Here is a 13,461-nt window from a genome sequence, read left to right as displayed (position 1 = left end):
TGCGAACTTAAAATCGTAAGTTCGGGCCATCTCTACTATTTATTTGCATTTACAAGCAGTGATACAGCAACAAGACAAGCACAACGTTTCGGGCTGCTTGCCCTTTCTCGCGAGCACTTGAGAGAGGGCAAGCAGCCCGAAACGTTGTGCTTGTCTTGTTGCTGTATCACCGCTTGTAAATGCAAATAAAAAGTTGAAAATTGATCTAGAAGGGTCGAGTCCAGATTGAGTTGTATATGTATAACTGTGGTTACCCACAATGTACCGCTGCTGAATATGCAAAACATCTCTTTATGCCCCTGAAGCCAAGCTTACATCCAGAACCGCTGGTGTATAGTAAACCTATATTATATACCTTGTTCAGGCGTTCAAACAGACCAATGCGAACCGATCCATAGTTTAACATTGGATCCATTCGCATCCGTTATGATCTGTTTCATTACGATCCATGAACGGACCATTTTTTTGCTGCCATTGTGAACCGGGCCTTAGTGAGACCAAAATGAATTCCACAAATATAGTCACCATGAAGTGACACAATCCATTGCTGACATGTACATTATTTGCTTTCCCAGCTCTAGGTAATAATGAAGACATGTTTCCCATTGAACCTGTGACCGTTCTTGTGTCCCTCTCTGTCATCCTTTTTTTGGCCAATGTCTACATCAAACAGAAGCAACAAAAGGGCAAGAACCTCCCTCCTGGACCGAGACCTCTACCCATTATTGGAAGTATGCACCTGGTGGACATGAGAAAACCTTACAAATCGTTCATCCAGGTAGTATCTTAATTGTCTTAACTGGTTCCAGATGCAAGTAGTCGAAATCTACCTGCTGTTTATGCCCTTTTATTCCTGCCAGGGCGTAGATTTCAACTACTCTTGCCATGGGGTCCTACCACTCTCGGCATTTGCAAGGCTCTGGCTGGTACCACTGCAGCCTGCTCATTCTGCTGTCAGAATTAAAGCGGAATATAACCCTGCATTTCAACTTTGCTCTAAAACATTATTTACAGCATATTATATGCAAAAAGCATTTTTTTTTACTAGATTAGCATTGGAAGGGTTAAAGCTCTGTGTAACCCTTCCAATGCTGGTCTAGTAAAAAAAAAAATGCTGGTTGCATATAATATACTGTAAATAATGTTTTAGAGCAAAGTTGAAATGCAGGGTTATATTCCGTTTTAAAGCAGAGCTTCATGAGTCGGTCAGTAACCAATTTCATTGGATCCTGACTCTGTGGTCACTGAGAGCCAATCACAGTCATCACAGCTCCATTTTTTAGAAAAGAAAAGTATCAGGGCCTTGTAAAATTGCATTCTGATTGGTCCAATGCTTCCAAGTTCTGTGATTGGGCTAAAATTTCAGAGTTGTAGTAATGCAGTATTTCCATGGAATTCTGGTTTCCACATGCTAATTTCTACAATAAGGATTAGGGATGATCGGAATGAGCAAATGCCATTCCACCGGAATTGAGGAATTCCGCCAGCGCTAAATTCTGTTGCCATTACATTTCCACAGAATTTTGCGAATTTCCACGGAATTCCGCATTCCGGCAGAAAAATTAAAGTAATCGCAAATGAAACCTTGTTTATGCTAAATGGTAGCCCATGGGACCTACTGGCTGTTCCCCCGGTCATTTTTTTTTTTTTTTGCAGCAGGAGGTGTCGCTTAAGCCATGGGACCTAGTGGTGGTCCCATGGCAGTGGTTTTGGCGCCACAGGAGGTGTCACTTACACCATGGGACATTGCTGTGGTCCCGTGGCGGTCATTTTGGCGCCGCAGGAGGTGTCGCCTGAACTATGGGACCTGGCGGTGGTCCCATGGTGGTCGTTTTAGCACTGCAGGAGGTGTCGCGTAAGCTTTGGGACCTGGCGGTGGTCCCATGGCGGTGGTTTTTGTGCCGCAGGAGGTGCTGTGTAAGCTTTGGGACCTGGCGGTGGTTCCATGGAGGTGGTTTTTGTGCCGCAGGAGGTGTCGCGTATGCTTTGCGACCTATACAAAACGGTTGGGATAGGTGAGATAGCTAGGGAGCTGGTTGCTAACATAGGATTGATTGGTTTTTGTTAAGACTGTGATTGGTGCTGAAATAATTCCGATTTTCATGCAGAAATCCGTTTGGGTGGTTTTTGTAAGCCTCTGATTGGTGCAGAAATTCCTACTTTCATGAAGAAATCCTCTTGTTTTCACTTCAAGCTTCTTCTATGGGCTTCCTTGTGATTGGCTTACAAAATTCCGCATTCCGCCAGAATTACGCATCGTTCCGCGGAATTTCCGCTATGGCGCTAAGGCAATTCCATTCCAATGCGACGGAACAGAACCACCAAACTCCGGCCGCAATCGCGGAAAAATGAATTCCGCGGAACTCCGTGAGCATCCCTAATAAGGATGCTCATTTTCACAGAATAGAAATTTCCAAGCGAAAATCTATATCTCTGATCGGAACTCAGAAATCGGGAAACAGAACACGGAAATCGGATTTCTGCAGAAAATACCCCATTACTGCATTACGGTCATTTTAGCCCAATCACAGAACTTGGGAGCATTGGACCAATCAGGAAATGCAGAGTCAACATGGAAGTATTTGGCCAATCACAAAATATTACCCCAAAAAATGACTACTTGTAAATTATAATCTCGGAATCTGTAATCAGCGCTGGCAGAAATTGGAATTTCCACAGAATCTGAAACTGGCATTTCTGAGCATCCCTATTCCGCATACCAATTACTGCCAAAGTAAGCCCATTTCTGAAGCCCCAAGTAAACTCATTTAGAATTCCGCAGAAAATTTCCAACCAACGTTAGAGGTTAGTGTAGCATAGAAGATTGAGAGGGAATGTGATAGAGATATTTCCTTTGAAAAATAAACTTTGCCAATATGGGTCATCAAAAAACAAAATACAATGGTTATGAATGCACGCCATCCACTATTGCCCAAATTCAAGTTCCACGCCTGAGCTAATCTATTGAAAGGCTGCAAATGCTCCCATCTTCTAGTTTCTGAACCCATAATGAATGGGTTGTATAAGCACCCTTGGCAACAGTGGCGTATCTATAGGGGGTGCAGCTATGGCATTGGCTAGTGCCATGGAAACCACAGCACCCATGGGCGCCATGCCCGCACCCCCTTCTCCCTGTGCTGCGCCGCTAAAATGTATTTATTGAGCCGCTGCTCAAAAACAGTCGCCCCCTCCTCCTCTCCGTATTGACAGCCTCTCCTCCTCCTTCTCCACCTCTCCCCCTCCTTCTTCCCTGTGCTGCCGCCACTAAAGCACTAACAGAACAGACCTGGAATCAGCGGCGACCAGGAGACCGGACAGAAGACGGCACATAGTAGCCGTGTGGTGAACTTCAAATGCAGGAAGTGACATCATCAGTCATTTGAAGTTCACCGCGTGACTACTATGTGCCGGTCTCCTGTCCTGTCTCCTGGTCGCCGCTGATTCCAGGTCTGTGCACGCTTTAGCGGCGGCAGCACGGTGAAGACGGAGGCGAGAGGTGGAGAAGGATCGGGGGAGGCTCTCAATACATGCAGCGCGCAGCATGGAGAGGAGGAGGGGGCGACTGTTTTTGAGCGGTGGCTCAATACATACATTTTAGCATGGGAGCGCAGTTTTGAGTGCAGCACAGGGAGGAGGAGAGGGGGCTACCGGTATGGAGGGGGTGGGAAAATGGGCCTATTTTGAGTGGTGGGGGTGTGGGTAAGGTTGGGGGGGAGGGCACAATTTTAGTGTTTGCCACAGGCGCTGGTTTACCCAGATACGCCGCTGCTTGGCAATGCTTTTTAGAATTTGTGTAGATTTTTTTTTTTTTTTATCATTTAACATTCTTAATGATATATTTACAGCTATCTAAGAAGTATGGCCCCATATTCACTATCCATTTAGGCACAATGAAGATGGTGGTGCTTTGTGGTTATGATGTTCTAAATGAGGCACTTGTCAACCAGGCCGATGAATTTGCAGACAGACCAAAAATACCGTTGTTTTATAAGGTTCAGAAGGATTATGGTAAATATTTCTTTTCAAATAAAATTCTAACTGAAATTTTTTGCGTTTCAAGTAGTACAAGAGAGCCAGTCATGTTAAATTAAATTATAATTATATGCTAAAGCCTGAAAGGGTTGAAAAGGAGAAATGTTGTGTTCTTTGCCCTCTACTATATACTCCACGAGAAAAAAAAAACAACATAACGTGTTGGCTAACAGGGTTGGATTTGAACGTTTCCCCACTATAGGACTTGCCCAAACTAGTTTTGCTATTTGCTATTTTTTTTGAAAAATGTTTTAGTGAATTGTTCTCCATTTCAAAAACTTGCATTGAAGTCTATAGGGCCGATTTGTTGTGGTTTACTTTAAAGCCCCCAAGTATGACATTTAACTCCAAATGTGGGCTGGATGTCAAAGCTAACATGTCAAAAATGTTATTTTTTAAAATTACCTTTTAGCTTTAAAAAAATGTTTTTAAGATTTTTGAGAGGAAAATTAGCCATGCCGTGATTAAATCTTTAAAAGATTTTTTTCCCCCTTCGTCAGTCTGTAAAAATTTTGAAGTTTAAAGTTAACAGTGACAGAACACATTTTCAATCACAATTGCTTGTAAGGGGAGAGTCCCATGCTGTCCTTTCAATTGTTAACCTGCAAAATTGCAGCCATTTTTCTTTTTTGCGTCTCGCTGTGACAGCATTTTTTAGGTTCAATTTTAACTTTTGTTAATGGGTTTTCATGCGATTTTAATAAATTGTGAAAAGATACAGTAGAATCAGCATTGCTTGCGGCATTTAAAAAATAGATGCGTGCAGCCAGTATTTTTTTCATGCAAAACAAAACCAAGAAACAAGTGCAGAAGATTTGCAGAGACTTGTGCGGCCCATAAAAGACGTTAGATGTGAGGCAGTTTGTCCAGCCTAAACATGTACCTGAGGGGAACTTTGAGTCAAAAATTGTAAACTTACCTCACCTAAGAAGAGAGACGCTGTTGAATCCTACAGAGGCTTTCCACGCCATCCTCTGGACAATGCCACTGCCCAGGACCCTCCTGCACATCACGACTGTGCACCTATTTTTGTAGAAGCCTGGCCACGCCTTCACAGTAGCAGAAAGCCACTTGTGAAGGAGCAGCTCATGATTACCACGCTGGTGCAGTGATGCTCGTGCAGGTGCAATACACTGCGCTGGGGCTTGAAGAAGAGGATGGTCGTAAGTTTTAACACCATCAAGTTCTTGTTGGATTCCTATAAAGGGTTCATGCTTGGCAATAGTGGATCTGAGGACAGAGTGTGAAACCCCTACAGGATCTAGAGGCTTCTCTTTTCTTAAAGAGAACCCGAGGTGGGTTTGAAAAATATTATCTGCATACAGAGGCTGGATCTGCCTATACAGCCCAGCCTCTGTTGCTATCCCAAACCCCCCTAAGGTCCCCCTGCACTCTGCAATCCCTCATAAATCACAGCCACGTTGCTGACAAACAGCTTGTCAGAGCTGGCTGTGTTTATCTCTATAGTGTCAGTCTGCTGCTCTCCCCGCCTCCTGCAGAACTCCAGTCCCCGCCTGCATCCCTTCCCTCCCTGCTGATTGGAGGGAAGGGACGGGGCAAGGACCGGAGCTATGCAGGAGGCGGAGGAGCAGCTGAGACTGACACTACAGATGTAAACACAGCCTCACAGCAGGGCAGTGATTTATGGGGGATTGCAGAGTGCAGGGGGACCTTAGTGGGGTTTGGGATAGCAACAGAGGCTGGGCTGTATAGGCAGATCCAGCCTCTGTATGCAGATAACATTCTTTAAACACACCTCGGGTTCTGACTATGAAGTGTGTCTAAATCCGCAATTTTAACTTCTATTTATGTAAAGCACTATAGCTACTTATAGCTAAACCGCTGCATCCCAGGAGCAAAATGAGGGGTTTATACCCCCCAAATCCCCTTGTCTAATTGCGAGGAGCACTTCCTGCTTGAGGCAGAGTTTAGGGCTGTAGCTCTGCCTCTTCGCGCATCAATCCCTGCTGATAGCCACCTCTCCCCACTCCTCTCAATCTTCCTTCACTGAGAGGGGTGGGGAGAGGCGGAGATCTGCGGGCAGATTGACACAAATGGAGGCAGAGCTGCAGCTCAAAGCTCTGCCTCCATGAGCAGCAAAATCCACGTCCAAGAAAGTCGTGGATTTTGCACATGGGATTTGGGGGTTATAAACCCTTCGTTTTGCCGCAGGGATGCAGTGTTTTAGCACAAACTATAGTGCTTAACATAAATAGAAGTTAAAAACATGAATTTAGGTTCTCTTCAGAGTCTCTTTAAGTAAGTGTTTGACCCGAGGTTCAACTTGCGTACACTTTAAAGAATGTTGTGAAAATTAATTTTGTTGTGTTACACAATGGCAATAAAGTGTTTGAAACTGAACTTGAAGAAAATGAATGGGACCAAAGCAGGAGCAATCCAACATGGCAATGGGTTTAAACTGCAATTCTTTCAGCAACATTTTTGAAAACTATTTCCTACAAGCTACAAGGTTTTTTAAAAAAATAAATAAATACATTTTGTTGATATGTTGCCAGTGGTGGGCAGATCATTTCCGTGATGACGGAATAGCGGCGATTCACAAGCACTTTTTCAGTACTCGACATCCGAATCTGTGATCGATTCTGGATCACGGAAATTGGCCACGGGAATTCCGAGATTGAAAATATTCGGAACACAATCACAGGAAAAAAAATTCTGTGATTATCACCCGCCGACTTTAGCGGTTAATAGCAAAGTCCCCTTACATTGTAGAAACACCAAATTTCCCAGATATGTTAAGAAGTCGGCGGGTGATAATAACAGAATATTTTTCCATTTTCCAGTTTTTCTCAAAAACTAAAAGTTCTTTTTGAAATTTATTTTTAAGTTGTGGCCCCTTATCACCTTTATAATCCATGCAATTTGGGGGATTGTAGCATGTATGGGGGCCTTGCTATTAGCTAAAACGTTTTTCCGTGATCACGGCCGTGAATTTCCGTGATTGCCTTATTCACAGAAAAAATCCGGGTCGAATTCGTGAGTCCGTTTCAAATCCGGAAATAAATCATGAAATTTCCGGATTTTTCTTTCAACCTCGGCCGAATAGGTTGAATCCGTGATTGGGGGGCATCCGAGCACCACTGCATGTTGCCACTATTGATCCTGACATACATACATTTAATGACAGCAGAATGCGATGCATAAAAAAGACATTTAATCAGATTTGGGTGCTACCACAGACAGACCAAACTCGGGGCTATCATGTGTGGGCAACATCAGCGCTGGAGTTTGACTACTGTCCAGAGATGTCCAACTCCAGTCCTCAAGAGCTGCATTCCTCACACATTTTTGGCACAACTCAAATTAAGTGATGGAATGAATCAGGAAGGGTGTGGTTCATCATGCAGAACACATTACTCTATTTTTAAGTCCACCCTAAACACTGGCATGGATATGGCAGTGTCATGCCCTGGCTTCCTGATCAGTGACGCTCCACGTCATCACGCTGGCCGCTACGCATCATTGTGATGGCCGGCCACCGCAATGACTCATAGCACCCGGCGTGATGATGAGGCGCGTCCCCGATCAGGAAGCCAAGGCCCGACACTCTGGGGGAGTGTCGCCGGTAATGGAGGGACCCAGAACGGAGTCCGGAGGACGCCAGGGGACCTCGCAGCCTACGGTGGCCTGGAGGAAGCCCCAGGTGAATACTAATGTTAAATTTACCCCACTGCTCAGGATCCCTTTAAGATTGTTGCAACACACATGCTGCATACCAAATAATGGTATTGACCATGTTTGTGTAAATTATTTCACAAAATTGCATCATTTTACACAGTATTCTGTGAAAATTCAAAAATTGAAGTCTATGAGAACAAATTTTGGGGTTGATTGCAAAGCCCACATCTACTGTATTAGCTTTTCACTGGTACAGTGCTCATAATGATCAGCAACTCTTTGTGTGCTTCAAATAGTTGTAATCATAAACAAACTCTCCCTTCCACTTTCCCACACAAATGCCTCTTTGATACTGCAGCCATCATTGGCAGGTTTATCTGTCACCTATCTATCGTGTGTATTTTGAGTGCTTGAGAGGGCCCAATGTAAACTCACAGTGGGGTCCATGGCTCCTTAGCTACGCCATTTATTGAAAGTGTTAAATTCATTGATTGTTTTAGGCAGGTTGACACTTTAGTCTGATGTGAATTCATTCTGTTCAGGTATTGTCCTCTCCAGTGGTGAGAGCTGGAAGGCCATGAGAAAATTCACTATATCAGCCCTACGAGATTATGGGATGGGGAGAAAAGCCCTAGAGGACAAGGTTATTGAGGAAGCTGAGTGTCTAGTTCAGACATTAAGATCCTACAGAGGTAAGTGGCTATGCTTTTATTCCATTTCAACAACTATGAATCACTGAAAATGTTTTTAAGTTTTATTTTGTCCTCTACCATTCTCTCTCTCTTGCCAGAAGTTTTTGGCGTTTTTTTAGTCAAGGTTTTCCAGGTCTCTTCTTCAGAAGCAGGAGATGCAGGGATGAGTTTTAAGGTTAGGCTTCGCTGTGGGGGGTTCTCAAGGTTAGACATCACTGGAGGGGTATTTTAAAGGGAACCTTAACTGAGAGTGATATGGATGTTTCCTGTTAAACAATACCAGTTGCCTGGCAGTCCAGCTGATCTCTGTGGTTGCAATAGTGGCTGAATCACACCCTGAAACAAGCATGCAGCTAATCCAGTCTGACTTTAGTCAGAGCACCTGATCTGCATGCTTGTTCATGGGCTGTGGCTAAAAGTATTAGAGACACAGGATCAGCAGACGATTCAGGCAACTGGTATTATTTTAAAAGGCAAAATCCATATCCTTCTCCGTTTAGGTTCCCTTTTAGGTTAGACAACAGCGTGTGTGTGTATGGGGAGGGGTCTAAGGGTTAGGTGTCAGTGGGGGGTTTCTTAAGGTTAGGCATCTTTGGTGGGTATTTTAAGGTTTAGTCGTCAGTGTGTGTGTGGGTGGGTGTGGGGGGGATTAGGCATTGTTAGAGGGCGGGTTCAAATGCAATTTGCGGTGATAAGAAGCTCAAAATGTGCAATCTTCTCATCACCTCCTATTGCACAGGATTTACTGGCAGATTCATTTGCCGGCTTCACCTGAGTGATGTCCGAGCATAAAGACAAAACATTAGCTATTCGTATGAGCGATGCTCCACTGTCTGGTGCGATGGAAAGTAAGGCATTTGTGCCATGGAGCTGTCCTTCAGCACCACGGCAGTGCTACCTTGCTTCCCGGCAGATGTGCGCACCTGACATCCATGGCTACAGCCTGCAGGATCCCAACCACTTACCCAATGTTCACCCCAGCTCCCCGACACCTCCCATCAGTGCCACCCACCGGACCCACTGCGAGCACCACTGCTGGTCTTATACTGTTGGAGTAGACAAGATATTGGCTAGGGCATAACTACAGCGAGCAGCCCCATGACTGCAGGGGGCCCAGAGCTGTAAGGCGGCCCCATCTACTACTTTACTTCCTCTGATAAAGGGGTACATCCTTCAGATCAGGTGCTTTTGTGGCTACACTTGTTATGGGTGTGAAGATTATGATGGCCACACTTGTCTTATGACCCCTTGTGAGATTGTCCTCCAGGCTGTGAGGGTCAACAGAGGTAGGCAAGGAAAAGGGCGTGGACATTGGGGGAGCACATAAAAGCTTTGCTGAGGGGTCCCATGATTCATAGTTTTGCCCATGTATTAGGCAGCTTTGGTTCTTACAATATCAGCCCTACTGTGGTTTCAAACTTCCCTTTGTTGACATTTTTTGTCTCTCTTACAAGTCCAGTACACATTTGACATTTTGTTTGTAGATGTTTTGGTTACTGTGCAGGGGCGAACCTGGGTAATATAGAGCCTATGGCAAACACTGAAAATACGCCCCCCTTCCCCCCATCAGAGCGCCCTTCCCCTCTAAAACAGCATCCTTTCTCACGTACATGTCTTTCTCACATACATGGTTGCCTGTGTTTTTTGGCTCAGGATATTGCTGACATTGCTTTTTTGGAGTTACTTCTTATTCTCTCTCTGTCCTGTTTTCTAACACTAAGCCAAGTGCACCCTACATATATAAATTAAAGAGACTCTGTAACAAAATTGTCAGCCTTATTTCTTCTATCCTATAAGTTCCTATATCTGTTCTAATGTGGTCTGTCTTACTGCAGCCTTTCCTAGTGGCACAGTGGCTGTATTATCTCTGTTATATAATCTAATCTTCTTTCCTCTGACGACTTTGTCGGGCTCAGGCACTCAGGCAAGAATGTGCTGCTCTGCTTGTGATAGGATAGAAGCTATACACACCCTCTCCATGCCCCCTACAGGCTCTGTGTGAGTCACAGACTGAGCTTCTCTCAGCCTATCACATGCGGGTTAGCAGCCATGTCTTTTGTTTGTAAACACTGCCTAAAACTGGCAATTACAAGCCAGGATTGCAGCAGGGAGTGGCAGAAACAGCAAAGAGGGGCCCAGAAGAACATAATGAATAGAATGGTATGCTTTTTATTGTAAGAATTTTAGAGTACAGATTCTCTTTAAGTAGCCAAGTTCGCTAGATAACAGAATTAATCTGATTTGAAATCTGAGTGATGCGGAGGCATAGCAGCAGGCATGGCTGTGCAGCAGGGGGCAGGCATGGGACACAGCACAGGAGCAGCTTGGCACCCATGGTGCTGTGGCACCTATGGCATGAGCCATGCCTGCACCCCTCTAGATACACCTCTGTTACTGTGAGCATTGTTTATCTCCCCATTCTATTTTTCCATTTTAAGGGAAACCCTTCAACAATCAGACCATCCTTAACGCAGCTGTCACCAACATAATTGCCTCCATGCTGATGGACAAAAGGTTTGACTATGATGACCCCACCTTACTGAAGCTCATGCACTTAATCAACGAATATGTCAGACTCCTGGGGGAGCCTATGGCCCAGGTAAGCTGTGCATTTGTCTCTTAGCACACTGTTCATTAAAGATCTTACTGTACTTTTCCGTTAGCCAGGCTCATTCTCTAGGTGGCGATAATTACTATTCCCCCACCAGGCCACCATGGATAGTAGTTAAAGATGTAACTCTGCTGGAGTTCTATCGTCACCTAGAGGATGCGCCCGGGTAACGGAAAATAACCGATCTTACTATAGGCAAAATAAATAAATTGCAACTTTTTCACCAACAGAGACGTAAGGCAACATACTCAAAGTTATAAACCTGTGCCTTATTTTTTTAAAACAGCGGTAAGGCTCGATCAGTCACACTAACAACGTTTTTGCCCTTTTTTCAAGCGCAGGCGATTTTCAAAATCTCCCACAAAATGCTTGTGCAATGAATCTTCTATGAGAAGGTTCATATCAGCACATTGTGCCCGCTTTGTGCTCGGCAAAGCGGTGCCTGTACCATCTTGGGGGCGTTTTTGCTATAATGGAAGGTACAGGAAAAACGCAAAATGCTCACAAAATCACTTTGTACAGCGATTGCGTTCACGTTTTTTAAGAATAAATACATTGGACTTGATTCACAAAAGAGTGTTAACTTAGTTAGCACGCCTAAAAGCCCCTTAGCACGCCAAAAGCCCTTTTGGACGTGCAAAGTTTTAGTTTAGCGCTGCACGGTGCGCGCAAAACGTCACACCGGGTTTCGGGCGCACCTGGTGCGACGTTTTGGGCGCACCCGGTGCAACTATTTGCTCGCACCCGGTGCGACATTTCACATGCACCGCGCAGCGCTAAACTTTGTGTGCAATCAATAAAAGCTTTGGGCGTGCTAACTGAGTTAGCACCTTTTTGTGAATCGAGCCCCTTGTATTTGTTCTTTTCCGGGTCAAAGAGTTCACTTCCTGACTTGCGTCAGGGAGTGAATGAAAAAATCGCTCAGGAAAAAATGCATAGAAAAGCGATTGTAACAAAAACGCAGCGCACAGCAGAACGTGGGTAGGGAAAAAAAACAGCACACAGTTTTTGGATGTGAATGAGGCCCAATAGTTTTTTACAAAATGTGCAGTTGAAGCTGCAAAAGTGCAAATTCTCCACCATCCACCCCCTTCTTATTATTTAGCATTTATATAGCGCAGACATCTTCCACAGCGCTTTACAGAGTATAGGCTAGTCACTAACTGTCCCTCAGAGGAGCTCACAATCTAATCCCTCCCATAGTATGTATCGTAGTTTAGGGCCAATTTTAGGGAAGTCAATTAACTTATCTGTGTGTTTTTTGGGATGTGGGAGGAAACCCACACAGACACGGGGAGAACATACAAATGTTAACCAGGCTGCGAATTGAACTGGGGACCCAGCGCTGCAAGGCGAGAGCTCTAACCATTACGCCAGCATGCTGCCCCCCTTCTTAACACTCAAGCCCCGTTCACACTGCCATGTGTTCAGTGTGTTGTGTTACTACATTTTAACGCAGTGTGATGTCACATCAATGAAAGTCTACGGAACATTTCATACCAAATGCGGTGTGATGTGATAAGCCGGAAGTATCCAATTTGACGCTAGGACAACAGTGCCTTATGGGACAGCGTCTGCGGTGACGCACGTTGCCCAGAAGTGATGTAAGTCAACAGTAACATAGATATTTTAAAGTGTTTGGTGTTAGCATTGCAGTGCGCAGGCGCGGATGCCAATGTGCTTGTGACGCACATTTTGTTTACAAAACATAACATTTTGAGCAAACACAGGGGATTATGCACAGCACACCTAAAGCAATTGCTTAGGGCACAACATATGCTCAAATCACACCGATGCGTAGAAAGAGAATAAACAACGTATGCTCAAACACCGCTGTGTAGAAAGAGAATAAACAACGTATGCTCAAACACCGCTGTGTAGAAAGAAAGCAAATGTTTGAAACACTATGCAAACACTAGGCTTTATACCGAACCAGGTCTCAATTGTAAAACATGTGCACATTTAGACATTAAAAAGAAAGACAGATATTTTAATAACACTGATAATTGTCGTTAATGCTGTATTTTATTTATTTATTTTTTGTGTGTTTGTGTGTGTAATCAAAATTAGTTCTGTTGCCTACAAAACTGTGATCTGGTGTGCTTCACAGTGAGAGAGTTGTAAATACCAGGTTCACTCGCATCAGTGGATTCTTCAATCACAATTCAATAACCAAGACATAAATACCAGCTCTGCACCACATCTAACTCAATTTACTTCTACTTAATCACTTTACCACCAGCGGTGCGTATATCTACGCTCCTTTTTACACCCTTTGCCCACCAGGAGCGTAGATATACGCACCTCCCGCCACTACTGCCGCTGTCCACGCTCCCGCTCACTGGTGCACGCACTCTCGCGCTCGTACACACCGCTGCCCGCTCGCCTGGAGATCAATGAACGGGAAAAAACGTTCCTGTTCGTTCATCTCAGCCCCCAGCAATGATCGGCTACTTCTATGAGAAGCAGCGCGATCATTGTGAAAAA

The 13,461-nt window shown here is 44.5% G+C and overlaps 1 protein-coding gene across 1 annotated transcript in view; it reads left to right on the top strand.

Annotated features, from left to right (window-relative positions):
* Positions 1–13,461, top strand: part of LOC137504634 (uncharacterized) — a 155,201-nt gene that overhangs the window by 94,625 nt on the left and 47,115 nt on the right. Inside the window, exons 11-14 of the mRNA XM_068233215.1 lie at positions 576–778; positions 3,846–4,008; positions 8,214–8,363; positions 10,802–10,962. Coding sequence (XP_068089316.1) covers positions 576–778; positions 3,846–4,008; positions 8,214–8,363; positions 10,802–10,962 — 677 coding nt within the window. The remainder of the gene's footprint in view (positions 1–575; positions 779–3,845; positions 4,009–8,213; positions 8,364–10,801; positions 10,963–13,461) is intronic.

The sequence above is a fragment of the Hyperolius riggenbachi genome, chromosome 4 (genome assembly GCF_040937935.1).
Source record: "Hyperolius riggenbachi isolate aHypRig1 chromosome 4, aHypRig1.pri, whole genome shotgun sequence".
In the NCBI taxonomy this organism is placed as follows: Eukaryota; Metazoa; Chordata; class Amphibia; order Anura; family Hyperoliidae; genus Hyperolius; species Hyperolius riggenbachi.
Note: the sequence above shows the minus strand (reverse complement) of the source record. Positions and strands in the feature narration are given on the sequence as shown.